The 22,404-nt window shown below is 48.1% G+C and overlaps 10 protein-coding genes and 2 non-coding genes across 12 annotated transcripts; 7 read left to right on the forward strand and 5 right to left on the reverse strand.

Moving 5' to 3' along the window:
- Positions 1 to 610: 610 nt before the first annotated feature.
- BO83DRAFT_304099 (multidrug resistance protein Fnx1) lies at positions 611 to 2,670 on the reverse strand (the record flags this gene model as incomplete). Its single annotated transcript, XM_025527216.1, has 8 exons — positions 611 to 678; positions 733 to 838; positions 888 to 1,710; positions 1,759 to 1,879; positions 1,927 to 2,024; positions 2,078 to 2,160; positions 2,216 to 2,352; positions 2,412 to 2,670. The coding sequence occupies 8 exons, from the start codon at positions 2,668 to 2,670 to the stop codon at positions 611 to 613; spliced, it is 1,695 nt and encodes a 564-aa protein (XP_025392005.1).
- A 98-nt stretch (positions 2,671 to 2,768) lies between these two features.
- BO83DRAFT_374867 (uncharacterized protein) lies at positions 2,769 to 3,401 on the reverse strand. Its single transcript, XM_025530308.1, has one exon. It carries the CDS (start codon positions 3,152 to 3,154, stop codon positions 2,921 to 2,923), a length of 234 nt encoding a protein of 77 aa, XP_025392006.1. The 5' UTR covers positions 3,155 to 3,401; the 3' UTR covers positions 2,769 to 2,920.
- Positions 3,402 to 4,915: 1,514 nt separating this feature from the next.
- On the forward strand, positions 4,916 to 6,419 carry BO83DRAFT_374868 (acylglycerol lipase). Its single transcript, XM_025530309.1, has 2 exons — positions 4,916 to 5,194; positions 5,264 to 6,419. Exons 1-2 carry the CDS (start codon positions 5,120 to 5,122, stop codon positions 6,092 to 6,094), a joined length of 906 nt encoding a protein of 301 aa, XP_025392007.1. The 5' UTR covers positions 4,916 to 5,119; the 3' UTR covers positions 6,095 to 6,419.
- A 268-nt stretch (positions 6,420 to 6,687) lies between these two features.
- On the forward strand, positions 6,688 to 8,147 carry BO83DRAFT_374869 (DUF500 and SH3 domain protein). The gene is made up of 3 exons (XM_025530310.1): positions 6,688 to 6,784; positions 6,906 to 7,009; positions 7,064 to 8,147. Exons 1-3 carry the CDS (start codon positions 6,748 to 6,750, stop codon positions 7,886 to 7,888), a joined length of 966 nt encoding a protein of 321 aa, XP_025392008.1. The 5' UTR covers positions 6,688 to 6,747; the 3' UTR covers positions 7,889 to 8,147.
- Positions 8,148 to 9,035: 888 nt separating this feature from the next.
- Positions 9,036 to 10,690, forward strand: BO83DRAFT_454015 (uncharacterized protein; the record flags this gene model as incomplete). Its single annotated transcript, XM_025536932.1, has 1 exon — positions 9,036 to 10,690. The coding sequence occupies one exon, from the start codon at positions 9,036 to 9,038 to the stop codon at positions 10,518 to 10,520; it is 1,485 nt and encodes a 494-aa protein (XP_025392009.1). The 3' UTR covers positions 10,521 to 10,690.
- Positions 10,691 to 10,790: 100 nt separating this feature from the next.
- BO83DRAFT_t69 lies at positions 10,791 to 10,870 on the reverse strand. The gene has a single exon. It is a non-coding gene; the product is annotated as a tRNA-Pro (tRNA).
- Positions 10,871 to 11,558: 688 nt separating this feature from the next.
- On the forward strand, positions 11,559 to 12,721 carry BO83DRAFT_454018 (uncharacterized protein; the record flags this gene model as incomplete). Its single annotated transcript, XM_025536933.1, has 2 exons — positions 11,559 to 11,674; positions 11,710 to 12,721. 2 exons carry the CDS (start codon positions 11,559 to 11,561, stop codon positions 12,719 to 12,721), a joined length of 1,128 nt encoding a protein of 375 aa, XP_025392010.1.
- A 2,885-nt stretch (positions 12,722 to 15,606) lies between these two features.
- BO83DRAFT_405321 (cytochrome P450) lies at positions 15,607 to 17,513 on the forward strand (the record flags this gene model as incomplete). Its single annotated transcript, XM_025533786.1, has 7 exons — positions 15,607 to 15,799; positions 15,865 to 15,994; positions 16,057 to 16,248; positions 16,297 to 16,448; positions 16,497 to 16,741; positions 16,798 to 17,069; positions 17,119 to 17,513. 7 exons carry the CDS (start codon positions 15,607 to 15,609, stop codon positions 17,495 to 17,497), a joined length of 1,563 nt encoding a protein of 520 aa, XP_025392011.1. The 3' UTR covers positions 17,498 to 17,513.
- A 552-nt stretch (positions 17,514 to 18,065) lies between these two features.
- Positions 18,066 to 18,149, reverse strand: BO83DRAFT_t68. Its single transcript has one exon. It is a non-coding gene; the product is annotated as a tRNA-Thr (tRNA).
- Positions 18,150 to 19,369: 1,220 nt separating this feature from the next.
- Positions 19,370 to 20,046, forward strand: BO83DRAFT_374871 (uncharacterized protein). The gene is made up of 3 exons (XM_025530311.1): positions 19,370 to 19,561; positions 19,658 to 19,885; positions 19,947 to 20,046. Exons 1-3 carry the CDS (start codon positions 19,433 to 19,435, stop codon positions 19,998 to 20,000), a joined length of 411 nt encoding a protein of 136 aa, XP_025392012.1. The 5' UTR covers positions 19,370 to 19,432; the 3' UTR covers positions 20,001 to 20,046.
- A 37-nt stretch (positions 20,047 to 20,083) lies between these two features.
- Positions 20,084 to 21,998, reverse strand: BO83DRAFT_454028 (WD40 repeat domain-containing protein; the record flags this gene model as incomplete). Its single annotated transcript, XM_025536934.1, has 2 exons — positions 20,084 to 21,222; positions 21,731 to 21,998. 2 exons carry the CDS (start codon positions 21,996 to 21,998, stop codon positions 20,549 to 20,551), a joined length of 942 nt encoding a protein of 313 aa, XP_025392013.1. The 3' UTR covers positions 20,084 to 20,548.
- Positions 20,095 to 20,571, forward strand: BO83DRAFT_374872 (uncharacterized protein). The gene has a single exon (XM_025530312.1). The coding sequence runs from the start codon at positions 20,156 to 20,158 to the stop codon at positions 20,360 to 20,362; it is 207 nt and encodes a 68-aa protein (XP_025392014.1). The 5' UTR covers positions 20,095 to 20,155; the 3' UTR covers positions 20,363 to 20,571.
- Positions 21,999 to 22,404: the final 406 nt, after the last annotated feature.

Genomic DNA, 22,404 nt, shown 5'->3' on the forward strand with positions numbered 1-22,404 from the left:
CTGACTCGTGGAGGAGGCGACGGATTTCTCGGGGCGTGAATATGCCGGGTGAACAGGGTAAGCTGCAGGTTACCCGTTAGGGCGCCTCGCTTGGCGAAGCGAGATGAATTCCTGCAGACTACCCGGGTCGACGCCATAGGACCCTATGGGTGCGGAGAAGATAGATTAAACTTGTATGTACGAAAAGTCAAAGTCCGTCCCATGTTGCACTCGAGCTGCAAGGTGATGGAGCGTTCAGCGGGATATCCTGGCCGGTGGCTTAAGCGGACAGTATTAATTACCGCATGCCCAGGCCGAGAAACTATTCTAACCGACAGCTCGCATAATTGTGAATATCACATGCATTTATTTCAAATTTCAAAAAGCCGTTCGCTGATTCCAGTCACCCATCCGACCGGAGTAGGGCCTCAGCGCATCCCATACTGCTTGCGAGACTGCGGGAGAGATACGCACGGCTTGGCTGAAGCGCTGACACATGCGCGATTCATAGTTCAGATATTAGTCAAAAGAAAGGTTATATTGCAGAAATAGTTGTCTATAATTCTTCTTCTATCGAATGCCAGCCTCGATGAAGCAAATTGCAGCTCTCGGATACTCCCTGCCGTGGTCATTACAACTGGTGTTTTCGGACCGTCCATGCAAGGATCGATCCTAGAAGCGAAAGGACGAGGGAAAATACTGGCAAAATGTCAATAAAGAGGTATGGGTAGTATACCACATTGGACAACTTACGATAAGTGTAGCGGAGACCAGCCACATATCCTTTTACCACCACATCTCGGACATGACCCTGCAAGCCATTGATATAGCTCGTATCGGACAGCGCGCGCTCGATGATCTTCGAAACCCGTCAGTAAATAACTGCAGAAAGAAGCGGAGATACACACCTTCTTGGTCCCAGGGCCAGTCAGATGCTGTTCCATCTGGCGCTTGAAAACAGTCCCCAGCAGACTGTTGGTGACAGTCACACCAGCCGTCATGGCGAAGCTGAAGAGTAGGAAATACCCTCCTGTCGCCATGGCCACTTCCTGCGGCATCAAAAACGCCGTCATACTGACGAAAGCAGCCGCCGAGCAGAAACCAGTACCCATACCACCGGGAATAATGTACAAAGACTCCCAGAATCCAGTGTGACCGTTCCAGCGGAGGAAAAGAAGTAGATATGCAACAGATGCAACAAGACCGGCAAGAATCAAGAGGACCTTGAACTGGCCGGTGCGACGGATGAAGGCTCCAGCGATCAAGCCTCCAAGCGTGTTCCCGATCACGGCGGGAACTAGATGCCCTCCAGCCACGGTGGCTGAGGCTTTCGATGTCACCTGAAAATATAGCGGCACGGAGAACAGCATTCCAACTTGGGCGGTGATCTGCAGCGATCCGATCAGGTAACTGGGCGTCACGTTCGGCTTCCGCAGCATGCGAAGTTCGAAGATCGGCTCGGGGGCTACATAGAGTTCAACAAGAACGAAGGCGACGAATGCTGACAGACTGAGAGTTGAGAGGATTGCCGTTGACAGTGATGCCCATGCGAAGGACTGCCCTGCTTGGTCCATAATAACTGTGATTGTGATAATACCAGTGGCAAGAAGAAACGTTCCGAGAAAGTCGACACGGCGGATGCTCTTCTCGGTGACTGGATGGGCAAGCTTGAGTTTCCATACCACCAACAAAGCTGCCACAGCGGCAAAGGGCCCCTGGATTATAAATGACCTTATCGCGAGTTAGCGAAAGAAGCGGCTACAGAGGCGCAAAGCATACCATCTCCATCCAATTGTATCGGTTAGCCATCCGCCCACTGGGCCTCCTGCGCTACGACCCAGAGTCATCGCGATGTTGATGTACGCCCGCCAATGGGCAACATCTCGGCGGGGAACAATATCTGCCATGTTCAGTGATGGTTCGTCAAGCTGTTAAGCGTTAGCCTACCTGTGATAATGATCGACCCCATCGCCATTGTTCCCGCACCCCCAATTCCGCTGATTGCACGTCCTAATATAACAGTCGCCATATCTGGGCCAATACCGCTAGAGAAACCACTGTTAGCATGATCCAACCTATCGTCATCTAAGAAGCCTACCTGATAACACATCCCACGCCGAAGAGAAAATACGCCCAAAGTAGCAGTGGCTTGCGACCGTAGATGTCACTCAGCTTACCGTACTACATTTCACCGTCAGTCTATCCCGATCTTCTCAAATATTGTGTGATAGCTGACCATCGGTTGAGCAGCGCACAATCCCAGGGTGTATGCCGTTGATAGCCAACTCGCATCACGCAGTCGATTGAACTCAGAAGAGATTCTGCCTGTTGCCGCCATGACTAGTGTTGCATCCGCGTTGGAGATGAATTCACCTAGGCGATTGTCAGTCTGACTGAGAAGAGAGCCCAACAAGACCGTGAACCCGACATACCCAGCAACAACACGCCAATCACGGTACTTATACTGGTCAAAGCCGTCACATCTTTCGCAGGCGACTCGGGTGGATTGATCAACGGCCGTTCCTCATCGCTTCCATGGCTGCTGTGCACGTCGCTAGTGAGCCCTTTTGTTATGCTGCTGTAGTCTGGGGTGTTTGCGCTAGGAGTCGCATGCTGCGCCGAAGCATTCAGGGGTGTTCTTTCATCGATATTCGCGTCCAGCGGATCTGGACTAGAAGCTGAGACGGCCATTATATCCGGAATCTCTGGCGTGTTCGAGGTGGTGAGTTGAGAACGTCGCAAAGCCGGGAGATGGAACCTTGCGTCGGCAGCATGGAATTTCGGTGAGAGATAGAGTTACGGGCAGCAGGCGCTGATATGTTTTCTTTTCCCGGACTCTGCTTCGGCTGCGGGAAAAGAAATAATTTGTCCACGCAGTCATCCATTCCGATATTTCCGCTTATCTGGGGAATCTGGACCCTCTAGGAGCAAGTTTTAAGCATCAGTATTGGCTGGTGACAGTGTCACTCAGAGACCAAGCGATGACACCATCGGGGGCAGATATACGATCGAGGGCTGCTAAACCGCATGAGGGAAAGCGAGTGCACGGATGGGTCAACCGACTGGGGCCATTATAGGGGAAGAAGCAGAAGCGCAAATGAAGTGGTGGAAGAACCAGAGTTGAGCTCATTGAAGTGGAGCAGCACGCCATGGCTGCTCCCGATGGCGAACCCATGGTGGGTGGGTGGCCTTAGCGCCTGGACCGTCAGGGACACCCGACATTCGGCTGTAAGTCATACAAATTCAACCTTGGAGCATGTCAAAACAAGGTTATAAGTTTAAGTGAGAGGAGCAGTAAGTCATTGTTCGAAAATCCGTGGGACAGTTGGAGGTGCGACCGATGGCGACGTTTTGCTCTGATCACGTGTGCTTTGTCCAGCCAGCAACACAGCTAAATGCTCGTAATGTATTATCCACTGTAGCTTTATACCCTACCTTGTCCATTATTCTCGCTAAATCATGGTCTCTTTGGCTTGTGCTGTTGTATCTGTACCAAAGGAGTTTTGTCAAGTTTAGGCTGGAATGGAATGTCACGTCAATGCATTGCTCGCTGCATACCCCTTCAATATTTATTCTCATCAGCCAGACCGCGCTTATCCGAAATACTTATGCCAAGAACTTCACCTATTGTTATAATGAGAAATGGGCAAATAACAGAATTGGTACAATCTCAAAGCATATCATATACTAGGCTTTATATCAATCTGTACATAATTGATAATTGTTAGACCAACCCGTTTCATTGGCTGGCACAAGCTCTCTAAGTAGATCTGGCCCTAGCCTTCTTCCTTAGTAGAAGAGGATCGACTTAGCAAATCATTCATCATGACAAACTGTTTTATTTTAACCTCCAATAAACTCGTCTGCGACAAAAGAGCTGGACCAGTTTGACATATCTTGCCCAGAACTCAGAAACGAAGAAAGAAGAAGATGACGAAGAAGTTCGATAACGTTTGAGTTATAGTGGATCGTCTACCGAAATCCTGTCTTGGCCAGGTTGTTAATCTCCCCCTCCGTTAATCTCAGGTGGAGAAACTTTATCTCCTCATGAATACTCGTGATATCAGCTATACTTATAAGGAAATCCAGCAATTAGCGGGAGGAGCGCAGTGTTCTATGCTAGCATCCCATGGGACAATTGGAGGTGATATACGGGTCCGTTAAGGATGTGAGGGGTAGATTCAGAATATCACCCATTGAGGCTGATAAGCAGAGACACTGAAATTGAACAGTAATGTCATGATGTTATTCATGAGGCCGGGGATCTTGGAGATCGTGGGAGTCAATGAAGAGAGTTCCTAGGTCTATTCGGTAGCAGGATTCACGTGCTGTTCGTTGTAGCAATCCAGACAAAGATAGCGCGGAGTCACTCCTCTCACAGCCTCGCCAGGATCCTTCTATGTATTTGTGTCTATGTCAACTTGTGCCCAAGCTGGGTCTACTCTGGTTGACCCCGGTGATTTTGTTAGTACGGTGGAGAGTTGCAGGGATTTGAATCCTTGAAGCGGTAAGTCTCCCATACGGCACCGCCTTCTTAAATCGCCATGGTGAAGCCTTGAATAGCAACGCTGAATGGCTATTAATAATCATATGAACAGCAGAAAACAAAGGATTCAGATCCCTGCACCTTCCCACTGTACTAACATAATTACCGGGGTCAATCGTAGTAGATGCTCCTTGATCTCTGGAGCTTAACAGATGGATCCTGGGTTTAGTCTTTGAGCAGGGAATTGACCCACCCAATACCCGCCAGCTTGTCATATTGGGTGCTGACGCGGTATCTATTAGTAGGCAGTGTTATAGCCAATTCCCGCTGACACGGGAAGATAGGCTAGCATAACAGTGACTTCATGGGGGTGTCATCTGCTTGGGATTTAATGAAGCAGCTTTGCAGCATCTTGGAATGACTGGTGAACGACAATAGACGGCGTGGAGGGTGGACGCCTCAGGCGACCAGATGACATTCTTGGCAGCGTCTGTGCTCACGCGTCGATCTCTGCCTTTTCCTTTCACCCCCAGTCCTTCAGCCGAGGTCTTCCTTCAACCTTGCAACTATCAACTTTGTGCGACATTCCTTCTTTCAACAACTTAACAATCATCGACTTCTCCATCTCGTCTCAACGTCGCCTCTCACTGTAAAATGGCAGACATCACGATAACAGAGAGCGAGTTTAAACTCGCGGACGGAACCGTCCTCTACCAGAAGACCTGGTCGGTAAGGGCACACACCCTCAATCACATGTCAAACATCCCATTGTCACCGACATCCTAACCTCTCCACCAGCCCGCTGCCCCCAAGGCCAAGTTAGTACATTTTCATGGATTCAGCGACCACATCAACAGCTACAATAACTTCTTTCCCTTGCTAGCACGCCGTGGTATCTACTGCACAGGTATCGACGAGCGTGGCTGGGGCCGATCGGCCCCGAAAAAGTCCGACCGGGGAAACACAGGGCCTACCTCCTTGGTCCTGGCTGACATGGCCGCCGTCATCAAGGACCAGCAGGCCAACGTCTTCCCTGAGCTCCCTTTGTTTATCAACGGTCACTCCATGGGTGGTGGATTGGTGGCTACTCTTGCCTCGACCAAGGAGTATCAGCCGCTGGTGTCCTCACTTCGCGGAATTATGCTTTCGGCTCCGTTGATGGGTCTTACTCCCGATCAGACTCCTAGCTGGATCACGGTATTCGTGGGCCGGCTGGCAGGTAAGCTTCTTCCCCGCTTCCAACTCGTGGAGAAAATGCGGGTGGAGACGCTGGTGCGCGATCCGGCAGTGCAAAAGAGCCTTGCAGAGGACCCGTTGAACCATGCCACGGGAACACTCGAGATGTTCGCCAATATGCTGGACCGTATGATGGAGCTGGACCAGGGCAAGTTGACCCTTGTTGATGGAGTGCAGTCGGTCTTCCTCGCCCACGGAACTGGGGATAACTGCACTAGTTATGATGCGAGTAAGAGATGGTATGAGCGCGAGACGGCTCGTTTCCCTGAAACGGCGAAGATGCACAAGTCCTACGATGGATGGAGCCATGTTTTGCATGCCGATCTGCCGGAGACTTACCCGATCTATGCGGAGGATATGGCTACCTGGATCCTCGAGAAGTCTGAGGCTTAGACACACACCTCTTGGGCGAAGGAGCTCATGCCTTTATTCGCGGGGCGCTGCCAATTGGAAAGTCTGAAGTGTCGACTAGCATCGTTCGCACAATGATTGCTTCTGGCATTACCATTGGCCGAAATTAATCCCCTCGGCACCATATTATATATTATTTAGTACGTTTGGGTCGTGGTCTCTTCGGTTGAGCTTTTCTTTAATTCGGGGGTATGGTATATATCATGATATAATGTTTTGGGCGATGGATCAATAGTGCAGCTTATCATATCATGTCATCAGAAGTTTAGAACGAACAGCTGAAGCTGGCATGTCAAGAACTTTAAAGATCACCGAGCGGTGTGGGACCGTGTGACTGTGCCTGACTAGAAGACAAAGAGAGTGAAGATCCCTCTTTCACCATAGTTTCACAACACGAAGCCAGAGACAGACTAGCAGCAAGATCCCGTCAAAACCAAGGCAAAGGATGCCGGCTAGACTGAAAGGGGAAACGCAGACCCTTAAAACCGGGGCTAAGAGACTGCTTACTGCTTCTGGTCAAGCTTTGGCCCCCCAACGCGTCCCCTCAGCCTCGTTCCATTTTCTTTCTAATGAAGGCCGCAGAGTCTGGATTGTTTCCTGTCAACATTCTCAGAGTTGTATGATTTTCCATCAAAATGCCTATTCACAACCCGCTTCCCTCGTCTTTGCGAAGTACGTATCGATTTACTTTGATGTTGACCTGAATATTATGAGTCGTCCCAGCTCTGCGACAATCTACAAAGGCACCATTCAGTGCGTAACTCAAAACTAACAAAGTTTACTTGACAATCAGGCGAATGCGCAAAAGCAGCTCAGATCATCAACACTTTCACAGATCCCGATGGGTTCAATAGCCCGGGACGTACCATCCCACGAAAAATACTCGCGAGCGCCAAGGTATACACTTAAATATGTGTTCTCACTGCTACTCTCTTCACTCACAATCCAAAGGGCCTCGCCATCCTCACAGTCGCCAAAGCTGGGTTCCTAGGGTCAGTGCGCCTTGGCTCCGGTATCCTCGTTGCACGTCTACCCGACGGGTCCTGGTCCGCCCCATCAGCCATCGCGTCCGTGGGAGGTGGCTTCGGTGGACAAATCGGTGTCGAATTGACAGATTTCGTGTTCATACTGCAGAGCGACCATGCCGTGCAAACGTTTGCAAAGCTGGGAAGCCTAACTCTTGGTCTCAACGTCTCACTGGCAGTGGGACCAGTCGGACGCAGTGGGGAAATTGCGGGCGTCGTAAGCACCGGTGGTGTCATGGGAATATTCTCGTTCGCGCAAACCAAGGGCTTCTTTGGTGGCCTGAGTGCAGAGGGGGGCATTATTCTTGAAAACAGGCTCGCGAACCGGAAACTCTACGGGGATATTGTCAAGGCACGGGAACTGCTAAGCGGCGACATCCCTCCGCCTGTCGAGGCCAACAGGCTTATGCAGGCGTTGCAAGCCGATGTCTTCTCTGGCCATAGGCCAAACTTAGATTGTGAGCAGGCATCAAAGGAGCCACCTGCGGAGACGGTTGCCATGCCACCGCAGTCACCGTCATCCGAGGTGGCTGAACGAGTTGCTGTGATGTCGTCTGAGGCGCCTAGCGAAATTCATGAAGCACCGCCATCGAATATCTCTCCTGTCGAGTCACCGTCAGTAGCAGTGGCACCACAGAGGCCAGTTGAGCTGCCTGGTTCGGTCCAAGAGCTGGACTCCACGCCCGTACAACCCAGACCTGCGGATCAGCATAGCCCCGTTTCCGCTATCTCCACTACTCACAATCCTTGATACCTTTGACTAGCACCCGGGGTATGGACTCCGCAGAGGCTTTGTGGATAGTTTTGCCCATGCATGACAGCAGCAAGGCTAGGCTGTCTCTGCTGTCGGAAGCCATGTTACAAGGGCGCTTAATTGAGATCTTCGCAGACAGGGCCAGATTTTCGCGTCGACCACAGCTAATTAGCGACGACTTTGCACCAATTAATTTACAAATATGAGAAAGGGAACTGAATTCTTAGCAACTACAAATCCTAATACTTGAAAATATATTGTCTATTCTACCTTTACATATCACGGGTCCTTGGTATATGAATATGCGCGTGCTGAGTAAAAGTATGTGCTACAGATAGTGCTACAGGGTTGTAGATCTTGCCAATCTCGATTCGAGGCTTATACCAGGATGATACTCCGATAATATTTCCACCTTAAAATCTCGATAAATGTATGACAGCAAGAATTGCGAGGCTCAAGTCGAAATCCAGGAACACACCTTGGCTGGTTGGGGTAGTCCAATAGAATTGACGGGCGATGTTACTTTGTCCCACCAACGGGTATCACACCGTTTCACCAACCCTACCCGGCGCAACATGCCGATTCGACGTCCTGGTCGCAACGTGCCAATGTAGCTGGGATGGCCGCGTTAAATTATGGTAGTGTAGAGCTAGGTTCGGCCAGTGGCTGTGAACAAAGAAATTTTGGTTCCTTCCTGTCCCGTTGGTTGGAATTCGATGCGTCTCGCGTCTGCTGATTCTCTTCATTCCTCGTTCTCTTACCTCAACATCTCACACTGCACTATACGTTTGGGGGCGAATAATACTGGAATGCAGATTGTACCAATTATATTCACGTTTAAAGGCTACCTATTCTCATAGCCAGGTTAATCACATGACGTATTCATACATCACCACGCGAGGTTTGCTCCCTGCCAGTGCTGGATCATTCTTTGAAAGGGGGTATGGTAACACTAGAAATTGAATATGCAGTAACTTTCGTTAACATATTATTCACCGTTCAGGTCGCGTTATTTGACGATCGGTGAGGGAGCTGGGCAGACACAACCATTGTGATCAGAACTTCCAGAGATCACAAACTTTAGACTCTTTCCCTTATAAGGATCAGCAGCTCCTATACATCTCCCAGTTAGTACTTCAACGCCATGGGCTCTATCCCAAAGGAAATTTTGTATCTCCCGATTGTTGTGGTGGACGAGATCCTCGAGTACCTCGACCTGGAAACCATCAAATCCCTTCGATTAATTGACAGAACATGGAGCCAACTATGCCTGGGCCCACGCTTCAAATCATTTATGCGCCACCAATCTACAGATCTGACCCCACGAAGCCTGGAGTCCCTCAGTGCTCTCTCTTGCCATGACATCCTGCGCCCAGCTGTCAAGGATTTGACTATAGTCGCAGCAGTCTACGACAGTTTTCTTCTCCAGAAGGTTCTCAGGACCAGTCGATGCGAAGATGAAGATAGTACTCCCTGGATAACAGCAAGAGATTGTACACTGGATGAGATGGCCCAAGCGGAGGCAGATCTAGCATGGTTGGAGGAAGAGTCTGCGAGACACCAACTCGCCAATGAAGATCACGCAGTGCCGACTCTGACAGCCATATTAAACAATTTTGGGATGCTTAACTTCATTTCTATGGAAGCCAAAGTCATTTATTCACCACGGCCAGATTTATTCAGGTCCCGAGGTGACTGGCATGCTGTTTGGTGCAAAGCAACCCAGGTCTATCACATAGCCATGTCTGCTATTGCAAAAAGCATCATCGAAGTCAATAGCCTCACGATATTTAAAAGCCCAATACGCTCAGCCATTCCAACCAACGAAATAACCGCCCATATGCTTACCCTCGACACAGCCGCTTGTACCTTTACCTCCGGTCAGTCGATCAAGAACTTTTCAATAGATCTATCAACGCGAGTAGATGCCAATTCAGAGAGGCTGTCGAAACGGAAAGCCGAAATGGAAAGATGGGAGCGTGAAACCCGCCGAAGCTGGCACGGACTCAGGCCGGGGGCTCTTCTTGCGAGTCATGATCCCGAGGTGAATTTTGAGAGCAACTATCCTGGCCTCGCTCGATTACTGCAGAACATGCCAAACATAGAAACTTTGACCCTTAGGCTCCGTTGTACAGTGATTGGGGATGTAAGCCTATACCATCGGCTGTTTGAAAACATTGCTAGCAAGGTCCATCTTCCACGGCTGAGGGGACTCCATCTGCTCGGTATCTACGCCACTTCAGACTCCCTGCTAGAATTCCTACGCAACCATCCCGATATTGAAATCCTGTGGCTCGAGAAAGTGAACCTTGTCTCTGGGTTATGGGAGCCCGTTTTCAAACAAATCAGGGAGATGCCGTCTTTGACCAAGGTTGTTTTGGCGAGTATTTCCGAGGCAGGACAGACTTTGAATCTAAGGCCAGCCGAAGACAATGACGACCGCAGTGACCCGAGCAATACAGATTACTATTTGTGTACAAGGGGTGTCTTTGTCCACAGACGTGAATTTGATGCATGTGATATCCAGCAGGGATTTCAATTCAGCACAGAGTATCAGGGTGCACCCCAGGGAACACATGGATTCACTTCATTTCTTGTATTTGACCAGGAACATTATGGACTTCCTTAGATAGGCTTTAGTGCTTCGACAGTTTCATCTGTATGCATACACCCAAGCAAACCAATCTTCCATCTTGCTTTAGAACTCTTCGGTTGATCCTCCTTGTGCACCTCCTTTATCGCTAACCTTAGGGAGTCCCTGACTCTTGTGTAACCACATAGCACCACGGACTAATGGTCTTGCCGCAACCAGTATATTTCCATAAATAACCGTTTCACTAGGAAATGCATGTCTATCTCGGAAAGGTTGTATGAGTGCCAAAAACTCAAAAAAAGATCGGGCCCGAACCGCGATTCGAACGCGGGGCCTCCTGCATTTCAAATCCCGAAGCAGGAATCATACCACTAGACCATCCGGGCTGATTTGAAAATTTATAAGCTGTGTATGCTTTATACGCAGAAGAAGAGAACAGTAGGTTAGTTACATGGACGCTGTCGCCTGGGAACGACAGACAAACACGGGTAAGACAATAAATGTAGGTTTTTTGGCCTGGACGAATCCGAATTACTATCAGCCTGGCTAAGGTAAAATGGCAATCGAAACGTTTCTTGCCAGTCATATGTGCAACACATATTATTATATTCGAGATATGCATAACACGACGTCGGAATAGTATATTCTCAACTACAGCAGCTACATCCTTTCCCTTGTCGAGCAAGTATGATGGAAGGTACCAGTCAAAGTGACGTCCCAAATGACCCTTACATCCTGCAAATATTTCCTGACTTTATTCTATATGATGCTGGAATGACCTGGTCCGAGTTTGCATCATGCCATTGGGGTTCTAGGTTGGGGGCCAATTCACGTCTCGCGGCAATATGAGACATTTACCAAAGCTGAAATCGGTAATTAACTATGCTCCAATGACTACTTTCAACCAATCCTTTTTACTCGCAAATTTGAGTTCCCCCGAGCCCTAATCGGTTCTCAACAAATGCATGAATATCGTTAATTCCAGTGATATTCACGGCTTCCCCTGTGCATAGCTGTCGCTTATACCTATAAGCCCGTGCTGCGATCGGCACAAACCGTTTACAACTACACAGTATGCTTGGCAAATACATTCTAGAAAATGAGCCAGCTGCGCAGAGATCAGAGAATGCTTGGACATATAACCCCAGACAGGGTCTGGGATCGCTACTTAAGAAAGACTTCCTGAAGTTGTTCTCAGCCAAAATCGTCGCTTGCAAAGTTCAAGTCCCAACTACGACGACTTCATTCCTACCTTCAACATGGAAAGCTCTTCTTCTGCAGCAATGACCCCGGAGTCTAACGTCTCCTCCTCCTGTTCAACCAATGATACACTGTCGTCAGCAATGTCGAAACTATCAATGGAGGAAAAGAAGGGTCAGAGTACTTCGAAAGCCCTGAACCAGGAAGACTTACTAAAGAGACTTCAGGCAAAATGTCACTCACCGGCTCGTCTCAGAACCGAGGGTTTGGTCACAACTCCATGTCCAAAATCAGACAATCCCCAATGGAAGGGGATAATCCGCTTGGACCTGTTCAAGCGCACACTGGGTGGCCATAATCATCACCACAAGGGCAAATCTGGCCATCGCACAGCCAGAGACGCAGTGGTCATTGACTGTGAAATGGTGCAAGCAGAGAGAGGACGAAGGGTAATCGCTTATCTTGCTGCCGTGGACTTTCTAACCGGTGAAGTCCTCGTCGACAGTTACGTTGATCCCCAGAGGAAAATATTCAACTGGTGTACTCGCTACAGTGGGATCACGTGCAGAGCTATGAAGAAGGCCATAGCTAACGGTGACGCCCTGCGTGGGTGGATGGGGGCGAGACGTGCCCTGTGGGACTATATTGATAGTGATACCGTGCTGATTGGGCACGATATAAAGAATGACCTAAACTGCCTCGGGATGATCCATTCCAAAATAGTCGACTCGACTATTCTAACGGCAGAAGCTGTGTTCAGGCCCAGATGGGAAACCCAGCGATTTAGGAGGACATGGTCGTTAAAGACGCTGTCGAGGGTGTTCCTCGATAGGTCTATCCAAGATGGCCCTAAAGGGCACAGTGCGCTGCAGGATGCTGTTGCCACGAAAGATATCGTTATTTTCTGCCTCGAACAGCCTGAATACTTGAAGAAATGGGCGGAGTTCGCAAAAGGAGGCTGGGAGGATATACCCGATGACTTTGAGACACTGAAATCTATTGTCGATGATGGTGTCCAAATCTCGGATTACCTATGAGGTAGACTTATCTACTATATATTCTACTTCTGCGGTACGAGAAACTGCTATGGTTGATGTTGCTGTGATACATGGTATGGCTTATAATATTGGTCAGATTTGCCTTTGTCTTTCTGACTATCATATGCTCGGGTCTCATCTGATACCTCCTTTGGGTATTGTGCGGCGCATGCTAGAATGGTCACGAAAAGGTGTTGACTTATTTTTTATTTTGTGCTATGCGTCATTGACTTATTCTACTGTGCTCGACAAAAGTGATTTTCTACCGACAAAACACCAACTGATACAATAGACAAAAGAGATAATATTCAACGACGCAATCTTCCCTATCATCACCCTTTTGGATGGTCTAGTCAGTCTAGTCCTAGCGATCCAACATATCTCTGCAACCTTCTATTATAATATCTATGACTCACAATAAATCTTAACTATGTAAAGGGTCCTGATAACAGTGATCTGTGCCTTTCTGATATCATTTTGGGATAACATATTCCTACGGATGAGAGCTACCATTGCCCAAATGAAGACGATTCTAGAGAATTTCGGACATACAAAAAGAGAGCGAAATAAAACGAAGAGCGGGAATATACCCAATAAGGAAAGCAAGTGCGATACTTTGCATGTTGCTGATTCTGAAGTGGTATAATGATTGATATATAATCAAACTGTTTAATGGTAATTTACTAGTCGGGCTCTGATTAACCTCAGTAAAACCTACTCAGCCGCACACACTATGGAACACAATGCATATACTAGGTGTGGCAGCTGAATTGAGATTATCCTCATACTCTCCTTAGATTTGCCTGTATTGGTATAGTTGCCTAGTCTGGTGGACATGATCAGTGGAGAAATGTATACTAGCTAGCACAAGGAACGCTTCAGCCACCCATGCTTAACATTGTTAGGGATATGGGAAAAGGGGCCATCGACGAGATATGTGCAAAAGGTTCATGTAACATCATTATCTTCAATATCTCCCAGGACAAATTACCTAACAAGGTTTGAGTCTACCATAGGATGAGCTCTATGAATCAACTACTATCTTCCATTCAAAATACTAAGAAAGCATGCTTTGTAAAATTGATGGATGTCGGTTCTCGATATTAGTAGATTAGCATCAGCCAACCTCGCTGCTCGTCTGCAAATACATGTTCCCCAACACTCTTCTCAGCGAACACTGACTGACCCCAATTGCTCCATGGCAATGAAACATCTGCCCGTTCATTAAGTACATTTCACCTCCTGTCAATAACGATGTATTTCACGCAAAAAGCAGCATCTGTGATTAACAAGAAATCCAGGGTTGTACTGGTTAGGTGACTAGTTAATAGTAAGCAAAGGTGTACTGGGATTAAGAAGCGGGATATTTCGCTGAGTGAAATGATCCAAATTGAACCATCCCGAAATGTCTGCCGTGAGATTAGATCTGCACTGAATTGGGCGAATGATATAACTTATGGTATGGAAGCAATGTTGTACAGTGACTACCACATGTCTAGTTGTTGCCATATATAGGTCGATTCCGAGCCTCTGCCCCGCCTTTCTAGAAGATCTTCATCTCTTATATACTATCAAATCTTGTCTACGCATATCCAAAAGCATAAATCTCTTTTGCCTAGTTGGGAACTTCTTCGTCAAAACTCACGTCTCTGGTTCTTTTCCATACAACGAGTATTCCCTTGGCGCGAGGAAAAAAAAAAGAACAAAAAAGAAAACACCCTTTGGAAAAATATTTATATCATATGATGAACGGTCCGGCGCTGATTAGGCAACATATTGAACCCTCGAGGCCCAACACAGACCGTCAGACGTCACACTATGAATGGCTACAACATCGACGGAAAATTAATATACTGCAGAACATATCCTTATACCAGCTCATCCACTCTTCAGGAAACTGAAGTGCTAGTATTCTCGCTTGTGCTCTTTACAACTGTAATATGAATGAGGTAAAGTGAGCTGAGCCGTCTCCACTTGAATGCAGCGGCTCGGCCCCGAGACAACAGGGCCTGAAGGGCCTGAAGAGGACAGGAACACCTAATTTTTGGATTAGAGGCCCTTAAAAGGAACGATTGGGCTCTATATTGTTAGCGTAGATAGCGGGTACAATCGATAGGCTATCATATACCAAGAAGGCATACCTGGTGGCAAGGAGCAACAAGGGATAGCGGTTGTTTGTCACAGTGGCTCGTAAGGGCCAGAAGTTGGAATGCGACTGTGTTCGGGTAAAGGATCAAGATACCTCTGCTTATGGGTCATGCTAGAACGACCGAGTTTTCATGTTAGACAAGATCATTTGGTCAGATCAACTTTGTCACCATATTTGTTGCCTTTTCACCCCTCCATCCAAGTAACGGAGATGGCAACGATCAACCGGCGCTTTGACCCTACACCTCCCCCATCTGACTTCCAACGTTGGAAATCTAAAATCTTATCATTCGGAGCATCCCTTTAGATATAAAGATATGATCAATGCCACCTGGCTTGTTGTCTGTATTTAATTCAAATCCCGACAATTCCATTCAAGCTGAGCAATCTAACGCCACCCAAAAGGGAGGGCTGAATACCGGCCTCCCTACCGCCAATGGCATGTCCAGGGATAATAATACCGAGGCTGTTGTTCCACTTCAGCTGCAGTAGCTCAGTGCGCTATCACGATGGTGGCGCATCTGCACCCCTTCCAGCCAGTCCCTTTCTGCAGCATTGTGTTGGAATATGCAGCAGCAGGAACTACTGGCTGCTGGTGTCCCCGATTTCCCCGCCCGGTTGCCCTGCTTTGCCTCCAGCTTCAGCCATCGCTGCAGACACATGTTCTCAGTGCTTCTCCCACATCGTAGTCCGCTTCTATTCTTCCTCACTGGCTTTCACAGCTCTGGACTGCAACCATGTTGTCCATAACTAGCCTTCTGGTCGGATTCGCGTCCATCTACTTTCTCTATGTCTTTCTTGGACCTAAGAAGGCATCTGCACCACTACCCCCAGGGCCTCCTCCAAAGCCCATTATCGGGAATATTAAGGACCTTCCGCCGCCCGGTTCAAAGGACTGGCAGCATTGGTTGGATCATAAGGAGAAATATGGTATATTCTCATCGATCATTTCCCCTATAAGTGGCATCAGTGATAATACTGACGTTATACTCCAGGCCCAATCAGCTCCATCACTGTCTTCGGACAGACTCTTGTTGTCCTAAATGATCCCGATATGGCCTTGGAGATGTTGGAAAAGCGCTCTGCAAAACACTCTTCTCGACCCCATCTTCCCATCGCAGAGTTGTATGTTCCACCAATTAATCTACCCTTCAGTAGCAACAAAAGAGACTAAACTTTCCACCAAGATCCGGATGGGACAAAACACTAGGTCTTCTCCCCTACAACAACCGGTTTCGCGCCTACCGGAAAGCCACGTACCGCGAACTCGGTTCTGCCAACGCAGCAGGTAAATTCGATGGCATCGTCGATAAAGAAGTAACCCGGTTCCTTCTGCGCGTGATAAAGTCGCCAAATAACTTGGTTGATCATCTTCGCAAGTAAGCTTTCAGCCTGCAAAAGTTGCTATGTGTCTAATGATACCATAGGGAGTCCGGGGCGATCATCCTGCGGATCGGATACGGATATACCATCGAGCCACATGCGAGAGATCCGCTAGTTGACCTGGTCGACAAGGCGATGGACGACTTCTCTCAAGTCGTTCTTCCAGGAGCTTGGCTGGTTAACTTTGTTCCTTTCCGTTAGTCTCCCATCCTCCCTCAGTGAGATTTAGATGCTGACAGCGCAGTGAAATACCTTCCCACCTGGTTCCCTGGAGGAAAGGAAAACGAGACAGCCAAGGAATACAAGGACAGACTGGCCATCATGCACGACAAGACATACGACTTCGTAAAGAACCAAATGGCAAAGGGTACGCATCAGGCATCGTATGTCTCCAGTCTGCTTGAGAAAGACACTGTCCTTCCAGGCTCGGAAGAGGAAATCGTAGTCAAGTATTCTGCTGGAGCTCTATACGGAGGAGGTGCTGATACGGTGCGTCTCGATCCTCCCAAAAATCACCATATTTCCTTCCGCTAACCACGCCATAGACCGTCTCTGCTTTATCATGCTTCTTTATGGCCATGGCCCTTAACCCGACCGTCCAGAAGAAGGCGCAAGAAGAAATCGATCGGGTCGTAGGTACCTCCCGACTACCCGAGCTCTCCGACCAGAACAACCTCCCCTACGTCAACGCCGTATTCCAAGAAGTGTTCAGATGGCACCCCGTCACCCCTCTTAGCGTAACCCACGCCTCTAGTGAGGAAGACATCTTCAATGGTTATCTTATTCCCAAGGGCGCCATCATCGTTCCCAACGTCTGGTACGCCTCCTCCCTTCCATTCTCTCAATTAATACCTAACCTAAAACAGGGCCTTTACTCACGACCCAGCCAACTACCACAACCCCGAAGCATTCAACCCCGATCGTTTCCTCGGCGCAACCCCCCAACCAGACCCCCGACTATACGCCTTCGGGTTCGGCCGCCGCATCTGTCCCGGTCGCTTGCTCGCTGAGAAGAGCATTTTTCTCACTGTGGCACGGGCACTGGCGGTATTGGATATTCGAAAGAAGGTACAGGATGGTAAGGAAGTTCCTATCCGAGTCGAGTTTTCTTCAGGGACTATTAGCCATCCTGTTCCGTTCGAGGTGGATCTGAAGCCGAGGAGTAAGGGCCATGAGGAGTTGGTGAGGGCGGTGGAGAGGGAGTTTCCGTGGGAGGCGAGTCATGCGAAGGAGTTAGGGATTTGAGGACATGTAGAAACGGAACGGTATGTGGAGGTATTCATGATGGAATGTGGCGAGGTGTGTGAGGAATAGTTTTCTTTGCTTGAATGATAAGATACATAACGCGACGAGTAGGATCGGTTCAACGCGATCAGGACTGCCAAGACTGTCAGTATACATGAATAAACAAATACGATCGCGTCTATCAGGAGCTAAGTAGAACGCGTAGTCTGTACCCTGCTGCATAGCATAGCGCAACCATAAACAAGATGAATAAAACAAATGCAGTACCTGGTTGCTGTCCCTTACACAAAGTTCCATTGGACCCGATCTCCGATTTAACGGAACGGACCGACCGGATCCATTTTCCGTGTGATCCGGTCGCGGTGATGTGGGGAAATAAATTATTGAAGTGCAGACGCAAGGGTTGCTGAAGAATTTGTGGCTGAGAATATTTCCCAGGTGGTTGCGATTATCAGGGTATCTAGATGTTGATTTTGTAAGAATGTGTGAAGGAGGGTAGGGTAGCAGGGTAGAAAGAAGATATTTAGCCATAGGAAGCAAACCAAGGCCGGGCGGGAAAAAAAAGAAATGCCTCCACGCGGGATTGAACCACGGACCTCTTGATAACCGTAAAGGATACAAGTCAAGCGCTCTACCACTGAGCTATAAAGGCGATTCTTATCGATTTAAAGCGGAGTAAATTTCTATGTAGGAGAGGTAGACTGGTACCAGTTAACCGACTGGTCGGTCTTCCATGAACATATTTATGGAATCGTGTTACATTGTCTTTTACATCAGAATCATAACATAGTTATTAGAGTATACCAAAGAAATATCTACATATAGTACTGTGCTATACTTATGGTCTAGTCCCGGTGGCTAGGCGTCCGACGGCTTGGTCTTACTACCTCATGGTATGTCGTCCGCCTCGTCGAAGGATCACAATGTCATGCTTTCAATATAGATGAGTGAACCATCAGCTATGATGAATGTCAGCCGACCTTGATAAGCACCGAATAGGTGAAAGGCTCGACATACTCCTCAAGATGGCTCCATCCAACACACAGTAGGTGATGCGTCGGCCAATGAGCTACTAATAGCCCGGATATGTCGCACTCAATAGCAACAATTCGTCTGTGCTGATACCTACTGGACCTAAAGCAGTGACTAATAGGTAAACTGGACCTAAGACGTCACATTATCTTGTCCAGCATGCATTCAGGGTCCAGGGACAGTACAAGACAGCCTCTTACCCGTCAGCTTACTAGGGTCCCCGGCTGGCTGCCTTGCATATAAGTCAGGTCATATGAGGAGCCCCGACATATGACTTAGCATAAAATAAGCTTTAAATCAAGCTCATTGTAATAGTGTAAGATACTTCATGGCGTCAATCAAGAAGTCACACTGGTCTTTCGAAAGTTACATGCCTCGTTCTTTTTCTCCTGCGTGGAAGTACATCCGTCTGTTACCACTTCAAGGAGGTTAGTACCTTGGATCCAGAATACTAGAGTACACGCAGTCTCGCTTAGATTGACTTATTTGTTACTTTCAAATTTCTATCTTTATTTAGAATTTCTATCTTTATTTAGATACATCACGTATCCCTAACGTTGGAAATACTGCCGTGTACCCAAAGCCCTTTATACTACGACTCTTATTGGTCGCAAATACGCATGGGAGGCCTGATGTCTCAGAGCCGTGGCGGAGCCCTACCAACGATATGCCGCGACCCTATTCATAGTGGCTGACTGAGGTGCCTGAAAAAAGCAAGTAGTACAACATGAGGTGCCGTGTCTAGTTCCAAACTAGCAGTTGTTCTATTTGTAGTGCCAACGACTGGTGAATATATAAAGACCCATTCTCCCGACCGATGTCAAGTTCATCATTAACCAACTTCTTTCGAATCCACAACACATTTGAATTCTTCTTCCGATAATTATTAACTGCACATCCACCATGAAATCCATTCTCTCTCTCGCCCTTTACACAGCTACCGCCCTAGCCCAGGGCATCTACATCGAGTCCCCCGCCGCCGGCACGGAGCTGAAAGCCGGAGAAACAATAACCGTGCAGATCGGCCGTCCGGTACGTCCATGCCCTCTCCACCTCTGCATTCTTCCCCATCTACCCCACGACTACACCATACTTACCCCCTCACTCATGCTTTCTTTGTTGTAATAGGGTTTCCCGGAAAACATCGCCGAAATCGGCATCGCCATTGGCATTGAATCCTGCTCCGGGTCCTCAGGATGCACCGCCCCCGACTCGGCTATTGGAAATCTCTTATACAGCGGCCCCTACGATCCGCAATCCAACGGACCACCTTACCCGTATGAGAACTTCACTGTCACGGTGCCGGATGTGACGGGGCCGGCGCAGATTGGGGTTGTTAGGCCGTTTTTGGTGGGGGTAAGTTCGATTCCTGTTAATTGATTGAGAAGGTTAAATGGTGGTTCGCTGATGTGTGTAGCTTTCGTATGAGTTTGTTGTGGGGACTGCGGTGACGAATGTTACGATTGTTTGAGGCTGGAGGGTTGGGGTGGGTTTGTGGTAGACGACAGATGGTTGGGGTGGGTTTGTGGTAGACGACAGATGGTTGGGGTGGTGGTAGGGGAAAGGAAATACAATGATGTCCAATTTCTAAAAATTTGTAGCATTGCTCCGTATTCTTCTCTTAACATGAAGAAAGTAGGTACGTTCCCATCCAGCACAACTCATCCAACACATTTTATTTCAATTAATCCGGTATGTCTAGGCTTGTACACGATGCTCAGCGTGAATGGAGCATTGTACGGCGCTTGGACCTGCTGCAGATGTGCATTTTTCGATCAAATGTGTACTGTGAAACGGAAAAAAGAAAAATACCAGGAGGTCAAGATAGAATAGAGAGAAAGGAAAACACAAACACGTGAAGATAATCTGGTTTTGCAGGACTTGAGGATATTCGTCCTCCTGGGGTTCTGTCAGCATATCATACATCTGTCAATGCATCTGGATCAAACCAAACGAAGTAGACACGACCGGATTGAGCCCCAATTATAAGAGCATTCTCTCGAGTTACCCATACGTTGTCTAATAAGTTGGTTCGGTATTCTGGGGGCAGCCAAATACTTCTCTTTTCATTAATAACAATCCACTCGTCTTCAAGAGAGATCTTGCATTTGGCAGACATGTCTTGGTTTGAATGATTGGTGCCAAAGATACTTCGAATGCGAGGATCGTAGGTACTGCCCACAGTCTGTTCAGGGTGTCCTGTTTCTGTATTCCATATTCGAAATGTGTTTTGCCCGAAATCTGTAGCCAGCACTTGGTTTTCTGCAAAGAAATAGACCAGACATAGAATTGTACTACCATGGTCGAAATTCCATTTCTGTTGCCCGTTCTCGGTATCCATATTCTGACTGTCCAATCAGTTGAACTGGATGCGAGTAGCTTGCTGCTTGGAGAGAAGGCAGCTGCTGTCACTTCCTCGTGGTGGCCTTTGAGGGTTCGCATCAGTTTCCCATTCTCTGCAGCCCATAATGTGACTGTGGAATCCAAAGAGTAGGTTGCCACCAACCGACCATCCGGTGAAAGTATCACACCTTCTATTGGCTCTGAGTGACAGTCCAGGCTTGGCTCCTCCTTCCCTGGGGTCACTTTCCATAGCTTGACTGTCTTATCATGTGACCCCGATGCCACCAACTGGCCATTAGGCGAGAAGGTAACAGTTGTAGCATAGTCAGCATGACCCTTTAAGGTTTGTTCTAGCGTTCCACTTTTTGTACTCCACAGTTGAACGGAGTTTTGCAATGGACCTGCAGAGATGAGATTACTATCCGGGGAAAAGACGGTCAAATCAAGCACATGTTCGTCATGAATTGTGTGCTTGATATTCCACGTCGCAGTATCCCACAGTGTGATAGTCCTATCATCTGAGGTACAGGCCAACATCCGAATGTCTAGGGAAAATGCCACATTCGTGATCTTGCCCAAGTGAGCGAGCTCGTGCACTATGGTATCGGTCTCTTTATTGACCAGAACTACTATATTAGGAGCATGGGCGCGTATTGTGGCGGCTACCAATACCTGACCATTCAGAAAAAAGGCCGTGCGTGCGAGCGATGATGTTGGGCCCGAAGGTCGCCATTCCCACCGAAGTCTCCATGTCCCCTTCTCCCACACCTTCACCACGCCATCGAATGATGCAGACCCCAATAGCTGGTTATTCAGAGAGAACATCAGATGAGCGATGTCTCCAGATTGCTCGTCTACCTGTTTCACGCCATATGATTGTATCCCATAGCCTGATGGTACCATCGCTTAACCCAGAAGCTAGTAGCTTGTTGTCTGGTGAAAATGCTACAGCTCTTACCCAATCTGGATGATCAAGTATCTTTTGTAAATTCCCCGTGAACGTGTCCCATACTTTGACCGTTTTATCTGAAGAGCCCGATGCCACCAGCTGTCCATCTATAGAGAATGCAACAGAGCATACCCGATGGGAATGTTCAAGTGTTTGGAGCAGTGCGCCCCATTCCATATCAGCGCCAGCTGTTCGCAGGATCCATTTGCAGGCTTTCCTTCCGAACATGCGCCTGACAATACTTCTTTCGGGCGAATATATAAGACAGGAGACATAGAGCTGAAGAGGCGCTGCGGTCGCAATTGGCAGGTTCTGCAAGATAAACCTTTCGGCGTCCATTAGAAAGTCCAATAGTGCGGGCACATTCTCAGTCTGATTGAGTATTAGCCCAAGTACATGCTCGATCTACCCACTGGCTTACTTCTGAAATGAATTTCAATTGACCAACAAACCTCACAACCTCGGGAAATATCCCCAGCAAACTCATTGCCTCGAGCCAGTGAAGAAAGTGTGTGTTGAGAAACGAAAGAATATCTTCCATATCTGTAGACGTGAAGCCACTTTGAATTAGATGATAGACCCA

Source organism: Aspergillus eucalypticola, assembly GCF_003184535.1.
Source record: "Aspergillus eucalypticola CBS 122712 chromosome Unknown BO83scaffold_3, whole genome shotgun sequence".
NCBI classification, from domain to species: Eukaryota; Fungi; Ascomycota; class Eurotiomycetes; order Eurotiales; family Aspergillaceae; genus Aspergillus; species Aspergillus eucalypticola.

Bases quoted from the DNA above. Each gene is read 5' to 3' on its own strand.
- BO83DRAFT_374867 (XM_025530308.1), bottom strand. From the start codon at position 3,154: ATGGGTTCGCCATCGGGAGCAGCCATGGCGTGCTGCTCCACTTCAATG.
- BO83DRAFT_374868 (XM_025530309.1), top strand. From the start codon at position 5,120: ATGGCAGACATCACGATAACAGAGAGCGAGTTTAAACTCGCGGACGGA. The intron at 5,195-5,263 runs GTAAGGGCACAC...CCTCTCCACCAG, and splicing joins TCTACCAGAAGACCTGGTCG to CCCGCTGCCCCCAAGGCCAA.
- BO83DRAFT_374869 (XM_025530310.1), top strand. From the start codon at position 6,748: ATGCCTATTCACAACCCGCTTCCCTCGTCTTTGCGAA. The intron at 6,785-6,905 runs GTACGTATCGAT...CTTGACAATCAG, and splicing joins GCTTCCCTCGTCTTTGCGAA to GCGAATGCGCAAAAGCAGCT. The intron at 7,010-7,063 runs GTATACACTTAA...CACAATCCAAAG, and splicing joins AAATACTCGCGAGCGCCAAG to GGCCTCGCCATCCTCACAGT.
- BO83DRAFT_374871 (XM_025530311.1), top strand. From the start codon at position 19,433: ATGAAATCCATTCTCTCTCTCGCCCTTTACACAGCTACCGCCCTAGCC. The intron at 19,562-19,657 runs GTACGTCCATGC...TTGTTGTAATAG, and splicing joins CCGTGCAGATCGGCCGTCCG to GGTTTCCCGGAAAACATCGC. The intron at 19,886-19,946 runs GTAAGTTCGATT...TGATGTGTGTAG, and splicing joins TTAGGCCGTTTTTGGTGGGG to CTTTCGTATGAGTTTGTTGT.
- BO83DRAFT_374872 (XM_025530312.1), top strand. From the start codon at position 20,156: ATGAAGAAAGTAGGTACGTTCCCATCCAGCACAACTCATCCAACACAT.